The sequence below is a fragment of the Heteronotia binoei genome, chromosome 3, assembly GCF_032191835.1.
Source record: "Heteronotia binoei isolate CCM8104 ecotype False Entrance Well chromosome 3, APGP_CSIRO_Hbin_v1, whole genome shotgun sequence".
Lineage (NCBI taxonomy): Eukaryota > Metazoa > Chordata > Lepidosauria > Squamata > Gekkonidae > Heteronotia > Heteronotia binoei.
This window is the reverse complement of record NC_083225.1, coordinates 158,403,463-158,424,514: the sequence shown is the minus strand read 5'-3', so window position 1 is coordinate 158,424,514 and position 21,052 is coordinate 158,403,463. Positions and strand designations below refer to the sequence as shown.

At 40.3% G+C, this 21,052-nt stretch overlaps 1 protein-coding gene across 1 annotated transcript in view; it reads left to right on the top strand.

The window, feature by feature from the left end:
- Positions 1-21,052, top strand: part of PDS5B (PDS5 cohesin associated factor B) — a 98,345-nt gene that overhangs the window by 31,588 nt on the left and 45,705 nt on the right. The window contains exons 4-11 of the mRNA XM_060234711.1: positions 24-110; positions 411-508; positions 1,145-1,271; positions 12,784-12,864; positions 14,427-14,567; positions 16,000-16,115; positions 18,269-18,363; positions 19,500-19,645. Of these exons, the coding sequence (XP_060090694.1) occupies positions 24-110; positions 411-508; positions 1,145-1,271; positions 12,784-12,864; positions 14,427-14,567; positions 16,000-16,115; positions 18,269-18,363; positions 19,500-19,645 (891 nt within the window). The remainder of the gene's footprint in view (positions 1-23; positions 111-410; positions 509-1,144; positions 1,272-12,783; positions 12,865-14,426; positions 14,568-15,999; positions 16,116-18,268; positions 18,364-19,499; positions 19,646-21,052) is intronic.

Below are 21,052 nucleotides of genomic sequence, written 5' to 3'. Positions count from 1 at the left end.
AATTACTGTATTTTCTGTTTCAGGATATATTTATGTTCATAACAAGACAGCTGAAAGGATTAGAAGACACAAAAAGCCCGCAGTTCAATAGATATTTTTATTTACTTGAGGTAAGTTAAAACAATTTACAACTAGTATAAATGGAGATGCCTTATGATGTGTCAGACAATTATTCTAGGGTCTTAGATGAAAAAAAGCATTCTCAACACCTGATATCTTTACCTGAAGAGATAAATGATTGTGTACAAAGCTTGTTTTGGCCACCAAACCTCTACACCATTAACATTTTTAAAAATAAAATGCTGGTGGCTTTTTATAATGCAAAAGATAGCTACGTTCATCTGAAACTGTTAACTGTGCTTGTTAATTTCTGAGAAGTTCCAGTTACCCTTATCTTTTTTTCTATACAGAACATTGCCTGGGTTAAGTCTTACAACATATGCTTTGAACTAGAAGATAGTAATGAAATTTTTACACAATTATACAGAACATTGTTTTCTGTAATCAAGTGAGTATCTTTATGTTATGTTCATGATGGTGGGACCAAAAGGATATTTTAAACTGTTAGGCATCAAATTTTTAGATGACCTGGTGACTGCAGCTTTTCCTGCCATTAATGAATTTGCTTAATTTGCTGTAGTAATTTACTAAACATTTTTAGACACCTCTTGCCCTAATGAGACAACATACACAAAATGGTGTATATGGAACCTTTTAAATAATATGTTAAAGTTGATCATGAATTGTTGTATGGACACTGTGCTTGGTATTGACCACAAGAGCTGAACAGCGGTAGTCTAGTTTATGGATTGGAGGTAGACTGTTGCTGGTTATATCTCTACTAACTTCAACAAAACTGCTGGCTAATATTTAAACTATTGATCTAATTTCCAGTGCTATGAAAAACATTCTGATGTTAATAATTTTGCACTAACAGTTTTGTATTGCAATTTTAGAAAACAGGAGTAATAAATCAAGTTTGTTTTACTGTTTAGAGGAGCGTTTTTTAAAAGTAACTATTGTTTCCTTTTAGATCCATACAATAATTAGTCAAAAAGTGTTTGTTCCTAAAATTAACTGTGTGTGTTAGCTGCTATAAATCATTTTGCTTTGCTGACTTGAAAAGAAACTTTTCTATTTTCAGCAATGGCCATAATCAGAAGGTTCATATGCATATGGTGGATTTGATGAGCTCCATTATTTGTGAAGGTGATACAGTATCCCAGGAGCTTTTGGATACAGTTTTAGTTAATCTGGTGCCTGCACATAAGGTAAGCATTAATATTTCTTACTGTGTGACTATTACTACTTTTACAGCCCAATCCAGACATAAGTGGTGGCCGGCCATGGCGTAGCTGCCACGCCACTAGTAGACTTCCTGAGGACTTCGGCACGCTGGAGGGGAGAGGCGTAGCTTGCCATGAGGGAGACGGTCGCTATGGCAGTGCTGCTGGCATAGGCACGCAAGGGAGGTGGAGGCAGCCGGCGGGGAGGGCCAGCCCACTCTCCCCCCCATTAGCCAGTCCTGGTGCATGCACTGCAGCTCATGACAGTCAGGGATGGGGAGAGGCAGCCCCAGAGAGGCTGATAGCCATCCCCAACCCACCCTCAAACAGAAGGGAGCCAATGATGAGCAGACCATCAAAGGCAAAGGAGAGACGTCTCACCAACATGGGGGAGGGAACAGGAGTGAGGCTGGGCATGCGCGCACGAGAAGCCTGGCTTGGTGGCGAGGTGGGGGTGGGGGCGATCCCCTCACAACCTCCTGCTGTCAGAGACTCTCCCCCTCGCAAGTCAAATATATTGTCAAAGCAACCATGCAGTGCAAAACCCATCACCAACATTCCTGCCTGTCCCTCACTCTAAGTCTGTTTGGCCGGGAGCTCACCGGCAGAACTTCCTGCCACGCGCTCCTCTCCCGAACAGCTGAGTTGTGCGAGGCCAGAGCAGAAGTATTTCTAGGAGTGGGGAGACCATGATTGGGTGCTGGGGAGGGGGCTCATCAGCCCGAGGCGCGAGGGGATTGGCGAGGCAATCAATCCGCTCCCTAAGGGGTTTGCGAGCTTCCGCAGCAGCAGAGGCAACCTTTGTTTTTGGTTTCAACGAGTGCTTATGGGACACGCCACTGTTTTTGGAGGCATAACGTTGCACCTCTCGGGGGGGGGGCGTGTCATGGGCCAAACTGCTCAAGAAGCTGCCCAAGCCTGACCGCGCCCCCAACCCCACCCCCTCCTCCACCTGAATGCCGCGCTCCACCTCACTTCCACCCACGCTTGGACGCAGCCCTCAGGCACCGCTGCTGTCTGATGGAGCGGTGCTCAGGTGGCCCCCCGCCCACGTAACTTCCCTCCACTGTGGCGGCGCCAGTCATACGTCAGTGCAAATCCTTCCTGCTCCCACGTAGCAGCTCGTCTGCTCCCAAAAGACTCCCCTCCCCTTTTGGATTGTGCTGTTAGTTAACATCAGTAGTGATTTAAGTGATAAAAGAGGTATTGCAACTACATTTTCCATCATGGATCGTCTGTGCAGTGCCACATATGCATGAGCAGGCCTGCCATCAGATAGGTCTTTACAGTTAAAACCTTCCAGGGGAGCACTGCATGCCAGAGCCAAAAGCTTGTTCCCAGCAGGGACCACATGCTCCTGTGTAGTAGCACCCCCAGCATCCTCCTTTTGCCGCCAAAGAAGGTAATGGTTTATGGAGTCTCCATTTGAGAGGATTTGTTCCAAATCTTTTGAAACTACATTGGCTTCAGTTCTTTTCCATGGCTTAGAAGTCTCTTTTCAAGAAATGCTCTGTCTGTTCTCTTTTGGTGAGGTCATAAGGTCTCTACATGTAAGGCCTGCCAATGCTGCAGTCCTAAAGTGTGGAGAGTAGTGTGTCAGATCTTAAGGCGACTCATCCTCCACCATCCTCCTTGGTGATGGAAGAGATGCAGCCAGAGGGCCACAAGGAGGGCGCTTTCACAGATAGAAAGAGGAGAAAACTGGATGGCCTGGTTCAGAAATTATATTCTTCAGCAGCACTGGATTTCAAAATCTCTAGCTACAAAACCACTATGTCTGGTTACCAGCTCTTCTTATAGGAAAGGATTCTTCCATTCTTAGAACTCCTGCCTGAAGATAAGCATCTCCTCACTAAAGTTCTGCATACTGGGGCCATTAAACTGTTGAAGCAGCTGGTTAATGAGGGATAGCATTCTGCGGATTTGGCTGCATGGGGCTTGGCAAGCTCCATTGTACTCAGACAGTATATTTGGTTAAGACCAATGCCATTGCCTATGGAGACCAGGCTTAAAGTTGAGGACCTATCTTTCAAAGGTTCCACATTGTTCTCTTCCAGGATGGTTGAGAAGCTTTCCCTGATAGAGAAAAAACAAGCAGACAGCTAAGTCCCTAGGTGTGTCACAATCTTTCAGTTTAAGCAAAGACAGCCCTGGCGTCGGTATCAAAGGGACTACCGCTTTTTCTGGCCCCCTGGGGTCTCAGTATCCTATCCATAAACCATTTACCTCACAACATGGATACCTTAGTTGTAAAAGTTCCGATCGGCCTAGATTGAACCAGCAGCTACCCTCTTCCAGAGAGGCAATTTCATTTCACTTCTGACCAGAATAGTAGTCAACCCCTGTTAAGTTCAGGGACAGGCTAGCTCAATTTGTTGCAGCCTGTGAGAGGCTATTACTTCAGACAATTGGGTTAGATTTGGTTACAAATTAGAATTTAAGTTTATTCTCCCTTGTTCTTTATTTTGAAGGGATTTCAACCAAGCAGTCTTGGGTCTTGCTTTGGCCTTCCTAATTGATAACGATGCCTTCAAGGAGATTATTTGGTCACAGGCATCTGAGGGTTTCTTCTCTTGTATGTTCCTAATAGACAAGTTAGACCCATCTTAGGCCTCAGAAGATGAAACATTTTTCCTCATGTTTCTAAGTTCTGTATGGCATTTGTTCCTTCTATTTTACAATTATTAAAAAATTGAATTGTTGTTCATTATTGTTTTGAAGGATACCTGTTTTCATATATCAGTTCACCCTCAACATCGGAAGTTCTTGCATTTTTTATGTAGGGAGTGAGGTTTTCAGTATACTGTCCTACCCTTTGGTCTAGCTGCTGCACCCAGGGTATTCTCAAAGTGTTTAGCCCCAGTTATTGCTTCTCTCCATATGCAGGTTTGCTTTTTATTTCCATTTCTAGATTATTGGTTGCTGGTGGCCGATTCCAGGGACTGACTGTTGAGTCATTGTACTCTTGTCCTGGAGGCCTGTTAAAAATTAGGACTCCTTGTGAACTGAGATAAGTCACGATTAGCCCCATCCCAGAGGTTACAGTTTATTGGGGCTATGCTGGATTCCCTGGTGGAAAAGAGTTTTCTACCTCCCAAAAAGGTACAGGCCATCTTTGTCTTGGTGAGACAGTTCAGGTCTCACTGGGTGCAGTTGGTTTAGAAAATTCTGCGCCTTTTGGAATACATGGCTTCTACTACTGCAGTCTTGCCTATGGCTAGGTTACAGATGTGACCCCTGCAATTCTGTTTCTATCTTGTTATACAGCTGTGGTTCGTGGCTTATGGTACAGATTTTCTATTCCCAGACCTTTCATGCTTTCTTTATGTGAAGCTCAGTGCTTCCATTCAGGCCATCCACATCCCTGGAAGTTTAAACATGGGAACCAACACAGTGAGCAAGGTTGGCACACTCTCCCATAAATGGTCCATAAGGGACACTTACCCAGAATTGCTTTTTTACTCCCTGGGGGTTCTGGATGGTGTTTTGTGAGAGAAAACAAGGCTGTAAGGTTTTGTTTCTGAGCAGGAGTAGAGAATGGTTCTCTAGGGGATGCGTTTCAGCTGCATTGGCATTGAGCCCTGTTTTACTCATTCCCACCATTCCTGCAGCTTATCAGGGAAATAGAGAAAGCAAGGAGGGAGAGATTGGATGTGATCCTGGTAGCACCCCTTTGATCTTGTCAAATATAGTTTCCAGGCCTTATGGAGATCTCCAGGGGCCAGTTCCTTCCCCTGCCAAATTGACCAGATTTAATCAGCAACAATCAGGTATTTGATCATGATCTGAATTAGCTCAACCTAATGGCTTGGAGCAGGGGTGTCAAACCTGCTGTCCACGGGCCAGATCCAGCCCACAGAGGGTTCCAATCAGGCCCTCCAGCAACTGGCTGTTGTCTGCTTCATTCTCCCTTCCCTGCTGTGTTCAGTCACCATTTTGTATTTCTCCCCAGCGATCAGCCTGCCAGCAAAGCAGCCTTTATTTGCTCCTTCTCTCCCCCGCCCTCTGTTTCCCCAAAGGGAGGAGGAGAGAGGAGGAGCCCTAGCCAATGAAAGAACCTGACTCTATAGCTCTGCTGGGTGATTAAGTTTGCCAGACTCAGCTAATTACCCTGCAGAGCTACTGAGCCCAGTCTCTCTTCCTTCCTGGCTGAGGTTCCTCCCTCTCCTTGTGCCCTGGCGGAAGGAAGGAAAGAGTTTCAGCGTTCTTGGCCCAGTCCTCACCGTAGGAAGAAATACAAACAGCACTTTTAAGACTAGCAATGTTTTATTGAAGGTATGAGCTTTCTGCCTTGCTACAGAGAGAGAAAGAGGGAGGGAGATTTGTTGGGCTTGTTATGGGTGCAGCTGGGTTCCCCTCATCTTTTTCATTGTATTCATGACCTCCAGTCTTTCTCAATAGGAAAGTATGTGAACTTTTTAGAAGAGAAATAACAACAAGCTAGCATTAGGCTGAGTGTGTGTGTGTAGCCCAGGTTTACCTAGGAAATTTCCATTCCTTTTTCTTTCACATTTTCCTTTGATTGGGGATCTTGAATTTAGACTTTCCAGATAGTAGGCTGATACTAATCATTGTACATGGCTGTCTCTGTTCTTGTACTGCCACATAGGAGTTGTAGTTATTTTTCTGGAGAAGACTATAGTTTTGCAGACAAGCACTTAGCCCTCAGTCTGTGCCATGGCGCCTTCACATAATCTTGGCCAGCATATGAAGCAATTTATGTACAAAAGCTCACAATGCCCAGCTGCTTCATGTTTTCATCTGAGTCTGAGGCTCAAAGCATTGACTATGGGATCTTTGTAATGAATGTCAATAAATCAAAAGGTTTCCAACTTATAGATGTGCACACTTGAACAGCATATTGAAGATTGGTATGACACAGACATTGTCTGCCATTTTTGATGCAATAAGTCATAGCAAGAGATGACATTTATCAGATTGTAAAACAAAATATTGCAAGAATGTAAATGTTTTAAGTAAAAAAAATTGTGTTTGTCTGCGCCCTCTTTATACAGTTTATATGTCCGCTACCTGGCATTACATTTTATGACACACATAGCCCGGCCTGACAAGGTCTCATTTATGTCAAATCCAGCTCTCATAACAAATGAGTTCAACATCCCTGACTTGGAGGCTTCAGAAAGAGACTTAATTTTTTTTGAAGGAGGAGACCTAATACTAGGAAATCCTATTTGTATAAGTAGTCGCAGTTTTCCTTCTGGTGTGGTGAGGACGTGTTTACTAGGTAGTACCCCGTTGCATGCTATGTTTGATTATTACACCTGAAAACTAGGACTCTTTGAAGATTCACCTGGCACTATCTCTTGATATCAATAGAGGGAGAATCATTTTTCTCCTGCCATTTATCCAAGAGGTTTCTTAAGAGGCTAGCTAATCTTTGCCCACCCTGGGATCATTTAGTGCCCCAAAGGTCTCTATCTTTTGTGTTAGCACAGTTAATGCTCGAGCCTTTTGAACCCTTTGCTGTGTGTTTTTTGGCAGCTCTGTTTCTTAATGGCTGTTACCTCAACCAGGAGAGTTTGTGAGTTAGTGGCTCTTCAGATAGATCCCCAATTTTTTAAGTTCTTCCCTGAAAGGCTACTCCTTTGTCCTAGTCTTAAATTTCTTCTTAAGATAGTTTCCAGGTTTAATTTATCCCAAGATATCATTCTGTCTGTATTTTTTTTCCTTCACTGAGTTCTGAGAATGAGTGCTTTTTGTATTCTTTAGGTATAAGAAGGACATTGTTTTACCTTTACATAAGAACATAAGAGAAGCCATGTTGGATCAGGCCAATGGCCCATCCAGTCCAAAACTCTGTCACACTGTGGCCAAAATATATATATACATGCTGTGACTAATAGTCACTGATGGATCTCTGCTCCATATTTTTATCCAATCCCCTCTTGAAGCTGGCTATGCTTGTAGCCGCCACCACCTCCTGTGGCAGTGAATTCCTCATGCTAATCACCCTTTGGGTGAAGAAGTACTTCCTTTTATCCGTTTTAACCTGACTGCTCAGCAATTTCATTGAATGCCCATGAGTTCTTGTATTGCGAGAAAGGGAGAAAAGTACTTCTTTCTCTACTTTCTCCATCCCACGCATAATCTTGAAAACCTCTATCATGTCACCCCGCAATCGACGCTTCTCCAAGCTAAAGAGCCCCAAGTGTTTTAACCTTTCTTCATAGGGAAAGTGTTCCAAACCTTTAATCATTCTAAATGCCCTTTTCTGGACTTTTTCCAATGCTATAATATCCTTTTTGAGGTGCGGTGACCAGAATTGTACACAGTATTCCAAATGAGACCGCACCATCGATTTATACAGGGGCATTATGATACTGGCTGATTTGTTTTCAATTTCTTTCCTAATAATTCCCAGCATGGCGTTGGCCTTTTTCATTGCAATCGCACACTGTCTTGACATTTTCAGTGAGTTATCTACCACGATCCCAAGATCTCTCTCTTGGTCAGTCTCTGTCAGTTCACAACCCATCAACTTGTATCTGTAGCTGGGATTCTTGGCCCCAATGTGCATTACTTTGCACTTGTCCACATTAAACCTTACCTGCCACGTTGACGCCCACTCACCCAGCTTCAACAGATCCCTTTGGAGTGCCTCACAATCCTCTCTGGTTCTCACCATGCTGAATAATTTAGTGTTACCTGCTTGGCCGCTTCACTGCTTACTCCCAACTCCAAATCATTAATGAGCTAGTTAAAGAGCATGGGACCCAGTACTGAGTACTGCGGCACCCCACTGTTTACTGTCCTCCACTGCGAACACTGCCCATTTAAACTCACTCTCTGCTTCCTATTAATTAGCCAATTTTTGATCCACAAGAGGACCTGTCCTTTTACTCTATGACTCTCGAGCTTACTAAGGAGCCTTTGATGAGGAACTTTATCAAAAGCGTTCTGGAAGTCAAGGTAAACAACATCTATTGGGTCCCCTTTGTCCACATGTTTGTTCACCCCCTCAAAGAACTGTAACAGGTGAGGCAAGATCTTACCTTACAAAACCCATGCTGAGTCTTCCTCAGTAACTTGTGTTCATCAGTGTGCCTGCTCATTCTGTCCTTGATAATGGTTTCTACGAACTTTCCCGGTATTGAAGTCAGAATGACCGGTCTGTAATTTCCTGGATCTCCTCTGGAACCCTTTTTAAAGATGGGGGTGACATTTGCTACTTTCCAGTCCTCAGGAACGGAGGCAGATTTCAATGAAATATTACATATTTTTGTCAGAAGATCCACAAGTTCAACTTGGAGTTCTTTCAGAACTCTTGGATGTATGCCATCTGGACCTGGTGACTTATTATTTTTTAATTCGTCAATCAGTTGTAGGACCTACTCTCTTGTCACCTCAATCTGACTCAGGTCTTTCAACACCCCTTCCAAAATTAGTGGTTCTGGAGTGGGCAAACACTTCTCATCTTCCACATTGAAGACAAAAAATGCATTCAGCTTCTCAGCCATTTCCCTATCCTCCTTCAGTAATTCTTTTACACCTTTGTCATCCAAGGACCCCACTGCCTCCCTGGCTGGTTTTCTGCTTCTAATGTATTTGAAGAAATTTTTATTGTTGGTCTTTATGTTTTTGCAATATGCTCCTCATAGTCCCTTTTTGCCTGCCTGATCACAGACTTGCATTTGATTTGCCACAGCCTGTGTTCCCTTTTATTAATCTCACTTGGACTAGCTTTCCACCGCTTAAAGGAGTCCTTCTTACCTTTTACAGCTCCCATTACTTTGTTTGTTAACCATGCAGGCCTTTTCTTATGCCTGTTTGTGCCTTTCCTAACTTGTGGTATGTATTTTATCTGAGCTTCTAGGATTGTAGTTTTAAATAGCCTCCAAGCTTCCCCAAGGGTTTTGACTGTATTTCCCTTTCCTTTCAGTTTCCTCTTCACATGCCTCCTCATCTCAGAGAATTTACCCCTTTTAAAGTTAAACGTGGTTGTGCTGGTATTTTGGGGCAACTCCCTATTTATACAAATAGTGAAATCAATAACGTTATGGTCACTGCTCCCAAGTGGTGTGATCACTTTTACATCTCTCACCAAGTCTTGGGCATTACTTAGAACCAAATCCAGGATCGCCCACCCCTGGTAGGTTCTGTGACCATCTGCTCCATAGCACAGTCATTGAGAGCATTTAGAAACTCAATCACTTTCTCTCAACCTGAACACATATTGACCCAATCAATCTGCAGGTAGCTAAAATCACCTATTACAACATAGTTTTTATGTTTAGCCACTATCTTTAATCCTTCCATCATATTATAATATTCCTCTATTTTTGGATTTGGTGGACTATAACAAACTCCCATAGTTAAATTTCCTTTTGGGCCCTCTATTTCGACTAGCATTTCTAGAAGGGAATCTAATTTTCTGACCTCAGTCTTACTGGACTGTATACCCTCTCTGAAATACAGAGCCACCCCACCTCCAACCCTTTCCTCCGTATCCTTCTGATATAACTTATATCCAGGAATCACCGTGTCCCACTGATTCTTCTCATTCCGCCAAGTTTCTGAAATTCCCGCAATGTCTATGTTTTCTCCCAACACTAAACATTCCAACTTACCAATTTTACTTTGAACACTTCTAGCATTTGTATACAAACACCTATAATTTCCCAGGCAAGTTAGGCCCGCAATCTTCCTCTTTCCTGCTGCCTCGAGACTTTGGCAGACACTCCATACTGTTTGTCACCATCTCAGTGGACAATTCTGATCCATTACCCAGTAGAAAACCATGGAGACCTTTAGAGATCCCTGGAGTTTAGCAGGGATAGAGTCCTGTTTGTTTGAGTGGCCCTAAGAGAGTGTCATCTCAGATCCTGTCCCAATGGATTGTCAGGACCATTAGGGAGTGTTATAACTGGGCCAGATTACCATGCCCATTGAACATTCATGCCCATTCCACTAGGGTAATGGCTTCTTCAGCAGCTTTCCTAGATCTTCTGACAAAGACCTGCAGAGCTGCCACCTGGTCATCAGCAGACACATATTGTACAGGTGAGACGTGAGGCTCAAGTGGAGAAGGCAAGACATGGTGCTCAAGTGAGGAAGGCAGTTCTTTTTAAACTTTATTCTTTATTGAAACATGCAAGATTTACAGATAAGAAAAATTTAAACTTACAGGCATTAACAACCAGCTTCTAAATAAGCATTTCTTGCTCAAGCATACCAGAATTACAAGGTGGGAACAGTGGCATTGTATCATGTCATACTGACAAATATTTCAAATACTGCAAAGAAAAATGCTTTTTAAATAAAGGTGAGCATGCCCCACCAGCTGGTGACTAGCTTGCTGGAATCCCTATGTGGGAATGCACAGAAGCTTGATGAAAACAAAGTTGCATTTACCTGTAACTATTGTTCATTGAGTATTTTTATTTAATTATTTATTTTATTTATACCCCACACTTTCCCCCCAGTGGGCTATCTTGTGAGTATCGTCTGTGCAGTGGTTATCTTCTATGCAGGCACACATACCCTCTATCCTGCTCCCCTACATGCTCTGGCTTTGGCAATGCTAGAGGTATTGAGGACTGGGGGCGTTGCTGCACATGAGCATGTGGTCCCTGGCAGGAACAAGCCTCTGGTTCCAGGGCACAGCACCCCCTAATGGCTTTTAGTTGTAAAGATGTATCGAATGGCAGGCCTGCTCATGCACAGTCTCCATGTATGCCTGCACAGAAGTTATTCAGTGAGCAATAGTTACAGGAAATTGCAACTTTGTTTAATTACTTACTTTATAAATGTGCTATAATTCACAGATGGATTGACCTGATTCTCTTCCTCTGCTCCTCCTCCCTAGTGTTCAGGCATTCAGCAGCTTCTTGATGCTAGGAGTAGAATTGTGCACATACTTAGCCCAGTGCTAAAAAGGTAAAGGTAGTCCCCTGTGCTAACACCAGTCGGTTTCAACTCTGGGGTGATGTTGCTTTCACAACGTTTTCATGGCAGACTTTTTCAAGGTGGTTTGCCATTGCCTTCCCCAGTCATCTACACTTTCCCCCCAGCAAGCTGGGTACTCATTTTACCGACCTCGGAAGGATGGAAGGCTGAGTCAACCTGAAGCCAACTACCTGAACCAGCTTCCGCTGGGATCGAACTCAGGTCGTGAGCAGAGGGCTCTGACTGCAGTACTCTGCGCCACGGGGCTCATTTAAACACACGCATGCATACTTGTTTTTTTTCCTCTTTCCAAGTTCAAATATAATTATTATTAGTACTAGTATTTGTAGCCAGACACTACCAGAGAATAAAAGGATGGAGTTTTGTTCATAACTATGGCAATCGCTAGTGTAGGTTAGAAGAGCAATGTAACAAAGCAGAATAGGGGATGGATGCTTTCCTCATAAGTGACAATTTGTAAAAGTAATTTCCCCCTTATTCTTGAATATGCCATGTGGAATAACTTCACTTTAATTAATAGGATGCACTTTCATGTACATCTGGACAGAAATGGTGCTGTTTCAGGGATATGTACAGAATGAACATAAACGCATATCTAATTTTTCCTTTCAGTTAATTGGTACGTGTTCTGAACTTTGGTTTTAAATTCCTTTGTATTCTCATAAACAAGAAAAGATACAACACAAAGGAATTACACATCAGGTATCCAGTCAACATTGGCTGCTACCTTGGTTGTGATTGTTTTTCTTTCTTTTTCTTTCTCATTCAATGCTTTTGAAGTGAGCCTTTTGTATATAGCTCAATGTAAAAAGAACTGAATAAATTTATTTGATGCTTTCCTGAGATGAGATCAGGCACATTGCTCTTTATAATGTTTAACTATGTAATATTCATATCTGAAATACCTGCATCTCTGGCAGCCTCCATTGTTCTGAATATAAGCAAGTTTTAGTTGGCCAAATAGCCATCTTTTTCCCATGGTGATCCAAGAAGGAGAAACTATGTTTGAAAGAATAAATTACTGCTTAGCTCTTTGTAGAACATGGGGAAAGCTCATGATTTCACCAGTCAGTCTGATCTTTGTACAACAGTATTTTGGGACTGAATTCTATGTTACATTTAAATTACATTTCTAATCGCCCCCCACAAAAAAAGAACTTTAATCAATTTTCTTTTTAAAAAAAAATCATTTATTTACTGAGTAAGTGTGCCTGATGTCTGGTTGCCATAACAATTAAAACATGAGGTTGCAGTTAAATTTATACAACACAGAAGCAATATAAAGCCTTTGATTTTGTACATGCACTGCAGAATGCTGCTTAGAAACAAGAAAATAGTTTCTTTTGTCTGTTTTTCATTTTAAACATGCATTTTCTAAAACTGATACTACAGTTGATTTTTCTTTTTTAAAATTAGATTGTTCTAAACAGATGACAATTAAAAAATAATCAATTTCTCTCCCTCCCCAGGGAATGTGAAGCCAGGCACTTACTATGATTCATTTATTGGTAGCAAAGGTTAAATCACAAACTTAATCTTACAGCATTTCTGTCTAAAATATATATTTCAGAACCTGAACAAGCAAGCATATGACTTGGCAAAAGCTTTATTGAAGAGGACAGCCCAAGCTATTGAACCATACATTACGAATGTAAGTGAGGATTGCTGTGATTGTGGAGATGACTATGACAAGGTGTATAAATTGTGTTTTATAAGACCTTACAACTTTATATTGCAGACTAAAAACACATTAAATTATGCCCTTATAAAATGAGGATATCCAGAATTTACATGGAATTTCAATGGTTTAGAACACCGTTCAACAGAGCAATGCTGCTAATTGTATTACAGTTGCCAGGTCCCATCTTCCTCAGCAGAGGGATTGGTGGGGGGCGTTCTGGGAAGGGGCTGGGACTGTCCCCGACGTACTGATATCAAGCAGAGTAATGCCATTGTGTCAGGGATGCAGTGTTGCACATCCCCTGCTTTTTCTGCTTGCAGGGCAGGCACTCATGGCCTCTGCTTGAAAAGAGCAGGTGCCCTGTGCACCTGCCCTGCAAGCCTCAAATTTGTCACTTGCAGGGCAGGCACACACAGACGCACTCTTTTCAATTGGGGGTGTGGATGGTGTGGAAGGGGGGCAGGACTTCCCCCTTCTACCCAGCTGGCTGGTGTCTGAGGGGAGCTCCAAAATCGGGGGATCCTCAGCCCCCACCTGGCGACTGGCATCCCTAATGGGATAGGTGACATAGCTGGTGTGTATATTTTCAACAACATAAATTTCCATAAGATGTCATACTTACGTTTGTGAAAGCAGTTTGCAGCATTATATATGCTTAATTGGGAGTAAATCCCCTTGAACTAAATTGACTTTATAGTCTATTAAATAGAATAAACATACATAGAATAGGGGTGAATGGATATGAGTGATTGTGTTATATAATTATTGTGTTATCGTAAGACAATAATATTAAGTGGCTCAGAAGCATGCTCTTCTGAGTACTATTCTCCAAAGTGGGACCTGCCTCATGTTTCAAGAAAGTAGACAGTGCCCTTGCTTGTGGTTGGTAATAGATTCCCACCTTGAAACAGCTGTCACCAAAGGAATGCAAGACTCTTCTAAAGATGGAAGTAAATGTGTGTCTTTTGAATGAGGATAATTACAAATGTGGTTCTCTGTGACCAGAGTACCATGGTCTTAAGGCAGGTTTCCTCAATATATTTTCTTCACAAAGTTTTCTTGTGCAGATAAACATAAAAATAAGGCTGTGGGCCTTAAGCACATACCTGGCAGTAAATCCATTTGAACCAGAGAGAATTTTTCCAAATACATAGGCTTAGAGTTAATATAATGGTTATTTTTGTAATAAATTTGGTTATGCTACTAAATATTCAATGTGCAGGAATATGCAAAAGAATGCTGATTAGCTGGACATTCTGTTAGGAATTTAAGCATGTACTTATAAATTGCTGTAGATGAAAATAGAAACTTGTTCAGGTGGGTTTCTGAAATTGTTTCAATAATTTTCCTACTGTGGGCAACAGAATAATAGAATAATTTTGAGGCATGCAACTTTAGGTTTGCTTTTGGGGGTATTTTAATGCACAGAATTTCATCCTGTGGTTTTTTTACCCAGGAAAATTAAGTGGATTGTTGGAAAGACTGAGAACTGGTTGTATTCTGCTATTGATATATTTTGTTCTATCTTCCAGTTTTTTAATCAAGTGCTTATGCTAGGAAAAACATCTATCAGTGATCTCTCAGAGCATGTTTTTGACTTAATTCTGGAACTATATAATATTGACAGTCATCTGTTACTCTCAGTTTTGCCACAGCTTGAATTCAAGCTTAAGGTAAGCTTTTTGATTTAGGTTGTTATACTCAGGTTAGCATGAGGGCCAGATTTATCTCTTTAAGAATTATTATGTATTTATTTAGGAAGTTTATATGCCATCTTTTTGAAATAAACAATAAAAAGTATTTAAACTGTCAATTAGATTAAATTCATAATTTGAGTGTAAATAATTTTTTAACTCTGAACCAAGATTTAGCTTCCTGTATTAGTAGACAAATTGTGGCCTATGGGCAACTGAGGCAGAAAGCGATTCCCATTTCAAAAATTGAAATTATGTTAAATTCTATAAACAAACAACATAGAACTCTCTGGACAGTTATGAAAGTATGGAAGAAATGTAGCATATCAGACCATTCTAGATCCAGCAGCAGTTTTTACATAGATTAATGACTAAGACTTTGTGTCAGTTTTGAATGGATATATTTAAGATTTGAAAACATTTATTCATTAGCTAGAAATGGAGCATTTTGATGTACTTTTGTTATTCTGCTAGAAACTGGAGTGTTCTTATAAATTATTTTCACTCTTGCTAGTTCAGTGCAGATTTATATAGTGTATTCTAGTTTTAGTTTTTCTGGGAAGAACCAGTTAAAAATAACAAATAATTTACCATTGTGTCCAAACCAGTTTGTAATCTTTCTGTGCCAAACAATCTTATGTGCTCTATATTGCATTAGCATCTGGCCAAAATCCTGACCCTGTTGTTTCTGTCCAGCTTTGTAGCCTAAATACATGGAGTATTGCAGTAGGTTAGATCCAGCTGTTTCACTGACAGAACATAACCAGTTTATGGAAAGGGTCATTGCTGTGACTTTGTTCCTGGTGCCAGCCTTTCAAACTCTGAAAGCTGCTTCTAGGAAACTGCAGACACTCAGGAACACAGTTGTTGCAAAAAGGGGGAATTGGCAGAAATTGCACTTGTGCAATATTGTGTTAAGATTTTGCTCCATTTACAGAACTTGTCAGGCTTGCAAGAGTAGTATGGTGTATTTTTGCATTTCCCCTCTTCTTGCCGTAGCCCCTTGATGATCCCCCCCTGTTCTGAAACCTATGATGATCCCACCCTGTCCTCAAGAACAGTTTTTTAGGTGTCACTGAAACTTGTATTAGGACAGAGAAGATGTCAAAAATCCCTTTTCCAACATCACCCTTTTGTAGATGGATGTGATTCTTGTATGTTTTAGATGTATTGGATAAATGTGCAAATAATAATAATAATAAGTGAATAATATTCTGAGACATTAATTATATACTTAGTTTGTCTGTTTTATTACAGGGGAAATCTCATTACATTCTTTATAAGCTGTCTATGTTGCTTTGTTTGTGTCTGGAATTTTAGCCTGATGTACATTTTAACTCTGACAGCGAAGATACTTGTATTTTTTATAGTGATGTGTTAAATTTATTTTCAAAACATATTTGTTTTTCAGAGTAATGACAATGAAGAACGCCTACAAGTTGTAAAACTACTAGCAAAAATGTTTGGAGCAAAGGATTCAGAATTGGCATCTCAAAACAAACCACTTTGGCAGTGCTACTTGGGAAGGTATATACTGTTCTATTTTTCTTCCTGTAGTTTGACATTCTGTAGCAATCAGAATTTTAGAAATGTTCCTTTTAAGGACAGATACGAACAAAGTGCTTGAATACATTCTTATATTGTTTTCTATGACACAGATAAAGCTAGATATTGGATATTCCATTCCGAAGAGGTGATCGTTACAAGCCATTTTAAAGTTTAAATTACACTAAGCTTTAGGTTGCAGCATTTACTAAGTTCATTGCCTTTGGTAATATTATTGGATTGTAATAACACACAGAATGCAATGATGTATTCATTTATTATATTAGATCTTATTAATGTTTTAAAAATTTAGAAATGAAAAACCATAGACTTTGAATTGACTTATAAATATGCGTTAGTGTAAACATTTGCATGAAAGAAAGGCAGACCAAAGCACATTCCTTCCACTTGGTCCTTTCTTTAGTTTAAGCAAGATAGATAATTAAAGATAATTTCTGCAGGCAAAAACCCTGTTTAAGATGCAGACATGTTACAGTTACATCTTTGAAATACCTTTTATATGTGAATGTTCAAGGCTGGTTTATTTGATGTAGTGAGGCAGTAGTTAACATTTAGAATGTGCTAAAATAGTATGACTGCATTTAAGTTCAGTACACTGTCTTAACATAATAGGAAGTACTCCCTGGTAAGAGAGAAATGATAATATGTTTTCATTATCATAGACGTACTTACATAAATGGGTGGGTTGCTGAAATCACTAATTAGAAGCATATTGGTAAAAATTATTTAAATATTAGTTTGGAGATATGCACTTCAGTGAATTCATTATCCGTTCTTCATCAGATCTTTTTTTTAAGCCAGGGGTCCAAAGTGCTTGGTTGCAGTGTTGGGCTGTCTGAATTTCTGTTGTTCCGTGTGTTTACACTGAATGCTATTACGGCTGATTTTTCTGGAATAACTTTTTAGAAAGTGTGAGGAATTGTTTTAAGAAAAGGAGAAGAGGGCTAAGAAGTCACAGAGCATATGTGGGCAAGCTCTTTGCATTACTTCTTGGGTCCTGCTGTGTCTCTGAATGCAGCCTTTTAGAGATACTTTGAGAAATATGTGAATTCAAGTGGTTTCAGAAGTTCTTTAAAAAGAAAAAAATGGAAGCTCTGTTTCACTTACCATGAAGCTTCTTTCTCAGTGGTCCTGGAGTGGGTCAGTCCTAGTAGTGAGGACTGACCCACTACCAGGTCCACTGGAGAAGGGACAAGTGATTTTTAACAATTCCCTGTTCTCTCTAGAGAGCTCCTCAAACTGTTCATAAAAATTCCTTGACCACCCACCCACCCCCGGGAGAAAAATTTTAGGGGTTTAGTGGGGAGCTGGGAAATCACAACTTACATGGGGGAAGGGACATTACATCTACTAAGCTGATGTTCCCAGATACAAGCACTGGCATCTCTAGTTAAAAGGGTCAGGTGATATGAAAGACCTCGACTTGAGACTCGAGACAGCCTCTACCAGTAGATAACAACGACCTTGATGGATGAGTGGTCAATATCAGTATAGGGCAGCTTCATGTGTTCATTTGGCACAGAGTTCACTGGCTACTATGGATCTAAACCCCTTGTCTAAATCTGTGATTGAACGTTTCTTAATTTCTATCTATGAATTACTAATGCTTAATAGTTTTTTTTACTGTTAATTATTTAAATTGATGAGAATATTGTTGCATATAAGCAGCATACAAATTCTGTATTCCTCCTGAAGCCAAGAAAATGAAATACATTATGTACTTCATATGCATAGAACACCCTACTATAGGCCATGAGGCTCAAAGAAAAATATTACTCACCATCTATTTTAAAGCGTTTTTAACTATGTTTTTATTGTAATTGATCTGTTTTAATAATGTTGTACATCGCCCGGAGGGACTGGGCGATTCACAAATACAATATATGAATAAATATAAATAATTTTTAAAAAATCATCCAGATCATGCCCAAATCCTTGAATTCTCCCTAAGTAACTCTTTGAATGCAAGCCCATGTGACAATAATTTCCTCAGTGCATGTATTATAATTGCATTTCAAAACAAAATGATGGATTCTGTCATATCCAGGGTGAAAAATTGAAATTAGCATAACCTGGCAGTTATTTAAATATGCTATGATTTGTTTTGAAAACAGATTTAATGACATTCACGTTCCCATTCGTCTTGAATGTGTGAAATTTGCTAGTCACTGCCTTATGAATCATCCAGATCTAGCAAAAGATTTAACAGGTAACAATAAGTTTAATCTGCCTAAGAAGTGAAATCCATCACAGTTTTTATGTTCTCTTTGTAACAAAATCTGACTGCTGTTTTGTGGTTTCAAAAAATCGTAGGATGTTTTTGAATGACTGGTATTTTACAAGTTTGAGACTGCACCTTGTTGTCCTGCCACTGAGTTTATCAGAAGTCCTTCCCTATAAAAGAGTGAGATCAGTAAAAAGAAGTAAATTCTTACAGCTTTTTTAGATGAAGGAGTAGTAATCAAAATTACATTTAATAATTGGTATATAATCAGTATAGGTCATGAGTATAGTAGGTACTTTACAGGCAATGGAAGATGATAGCATTAAGCAAAATAGAAATACTTTTCATTAATGAAAATAGATAAATCTTGTGTTTGCGCTCTCTCTCTCTCTCTCTAATACAAATAATGTTTGCATGAATTTTTACTGTTACCATTTCAGGTGTTCACTGTATAGAAAAGGAAACATAATGATTTTATGTTTTTGTTATGTGTGGTTCTTTCCATCACACATTAAGTTGATTGTGCATAATAATGTGTGCTTTTTTCAATATATTGATTGTCTACAGTTTCTAAGAGCAAGTGGCTATTTGTCATAATTGTAGTTGTTATAAACCAAATTGGGGGGGATTGGTGAACGGAAAGGGTGATGTATTGCTGCAGTTAGCATTGATTCCCCCCCACCCGTGTGCTAGGAAATTATCATGCAGAAGGGGGGAAAGCCCTTTAACCCATGTCTACACCCACAACTGCTATTGGACAAGACCCCCCTCGCATCACCTATTTTCATGAGTGAAAATATTTTATTAGGGTTTGTAGGGATCAAGTGCCGTGTTCTACTGGAGAAAGTTTTCCTTCCAGACGTTTCGTTCTCAGCTGCGGAGAACGTCCTCAGTGGCATTGCAGCCGGAGCAGGCGCTCAGACCTTCTTGGCTGCTGTGCATTGAGTGGAGCCAGGGCGAAAATATTTTGTTCATCATATGTTTTATAACTAGTTTAAGATGAAATGTTGTATTTTACATGCCTCTGTATCTCATTCTCTAGGACCAGTATTCTTACTGCAGTCTGTTAATGATATTCTGTTTAACTAGATATGCTTACTTAAGGTGTCTTCTCTGTGCAGAATATCTTAAAGTGAGGTCTCATGACCCTGAAGAAGCCATTAGGCATGATGTTATTGTATCAATAGTTACTGCTGCTAAGAAAGACCTTCTGCTTGTCAATGATCATCTACTTAACTTTGTGAGAGAAAGAACACTTGACAAACGGGTAAGTCATTATGCCAGTTACATAAACTAAAAGTCTAAGAATGAGCACTTTATTAAACATATTAAAAACTTTTCTGCTGTTAAAATCCATCACAGAATTGTTGAATTTTGTATTCACATATTGTGTTTGTTAATTCTATTATGCGTCTTTTGTATTTCTGAAAATATGGTGTTACTTAATTTTGAAGCACAACAGAATTCTTCTTTCTGCAAATTCCTTTCTTTTAAATGCATAGAGTTTGTAAGAAATCTACATTCTCATCAAAAGATGCCAGACACAAGTGCTTTCTGTGACTCAGTTCAGACCAGGGTTTAACTCCACAAAACAAATCTTGGAGTATGTGGTTTCTTCTTTCCCCCTTGCATGCTGAGCATGCAAACTGGATTTTCAGTACAGCAGCAGTATTGGTTCATCTGTTGAGGAGGTGGAACTTGACTGTTGATTCAGAATCCCTCCAAGTAGGAATATCTAATGTTGAGTGTTTGGATCTCAAGGTGGTTGGCCCCTAGGTTAGGTTAGAGGTCCTGTTAGAGTACTGACTACTCTCTGTCTGGGCTGGTAGAGGTGGTGTAATTTGGTACTATGGACCGCTAGGCTTTTAGTCCAGTGGGATTATAATAATAATTATACTAAGGCCACAGTGGCCTGCCTCTTACCACTCAGTGAGGGAGCTTTCTTCCAACTTATTTGTCTCTTTCCCCAATTGGAGGAGCCATGTAAATTGAAGAAAGGCTTCCGACTTTGCTGGAAAGTGTAGTAGAACACAAGCTTCTGATTGGTGCAGCTTAAAACTTCATGACTAACATGGGTCTTTCCCAAAAAATTATGAAGCAGGCATATAGCAGGTTGCACTCTAGATTTGGTATTATCTGCTGGACAGATTGGTACTGGGGTGTGAGTGACTTGTGGACCCATCACTGCCCATTGAGTTCAGTACTTAGAGTTTTGAAATGTACAAGTATGGACAAGAAATTGGATGGTTGATGCATCAAGTCTGATGGTTTGGAATGGAATTCTGAGGAAATCTCTGGCTGACAAATCTGGTTGGTGTTGTGTCATCTGGCTAATTCCTGAGATACTTACTCTGGCTAATTTCTGGGATACAGAGATGGCCTGATGTAAACACTTCTAAATGTTATTGCCTGCTGACTATATTGGCAACTTGGTATACTTGGCAGTTGGGATGCAATGCATCTGCTTTAACAGTGACCTAGAATGTAAGCTAAGGAAAACAGAGACCAAATATGACTTCATTTGAAGGCCTGTTCTATGCAGGTGTTAAAAAACCCCCCTGCAGTTCTGCAGTTGGTGCCATCTACTCAGTGCCATTCAGTGAAACTTCTTTGTATGGCAAGACAGCTTCTTTGTATGGAGTTATCTTGTGATCAGTCATAATCTTCAAGTGCT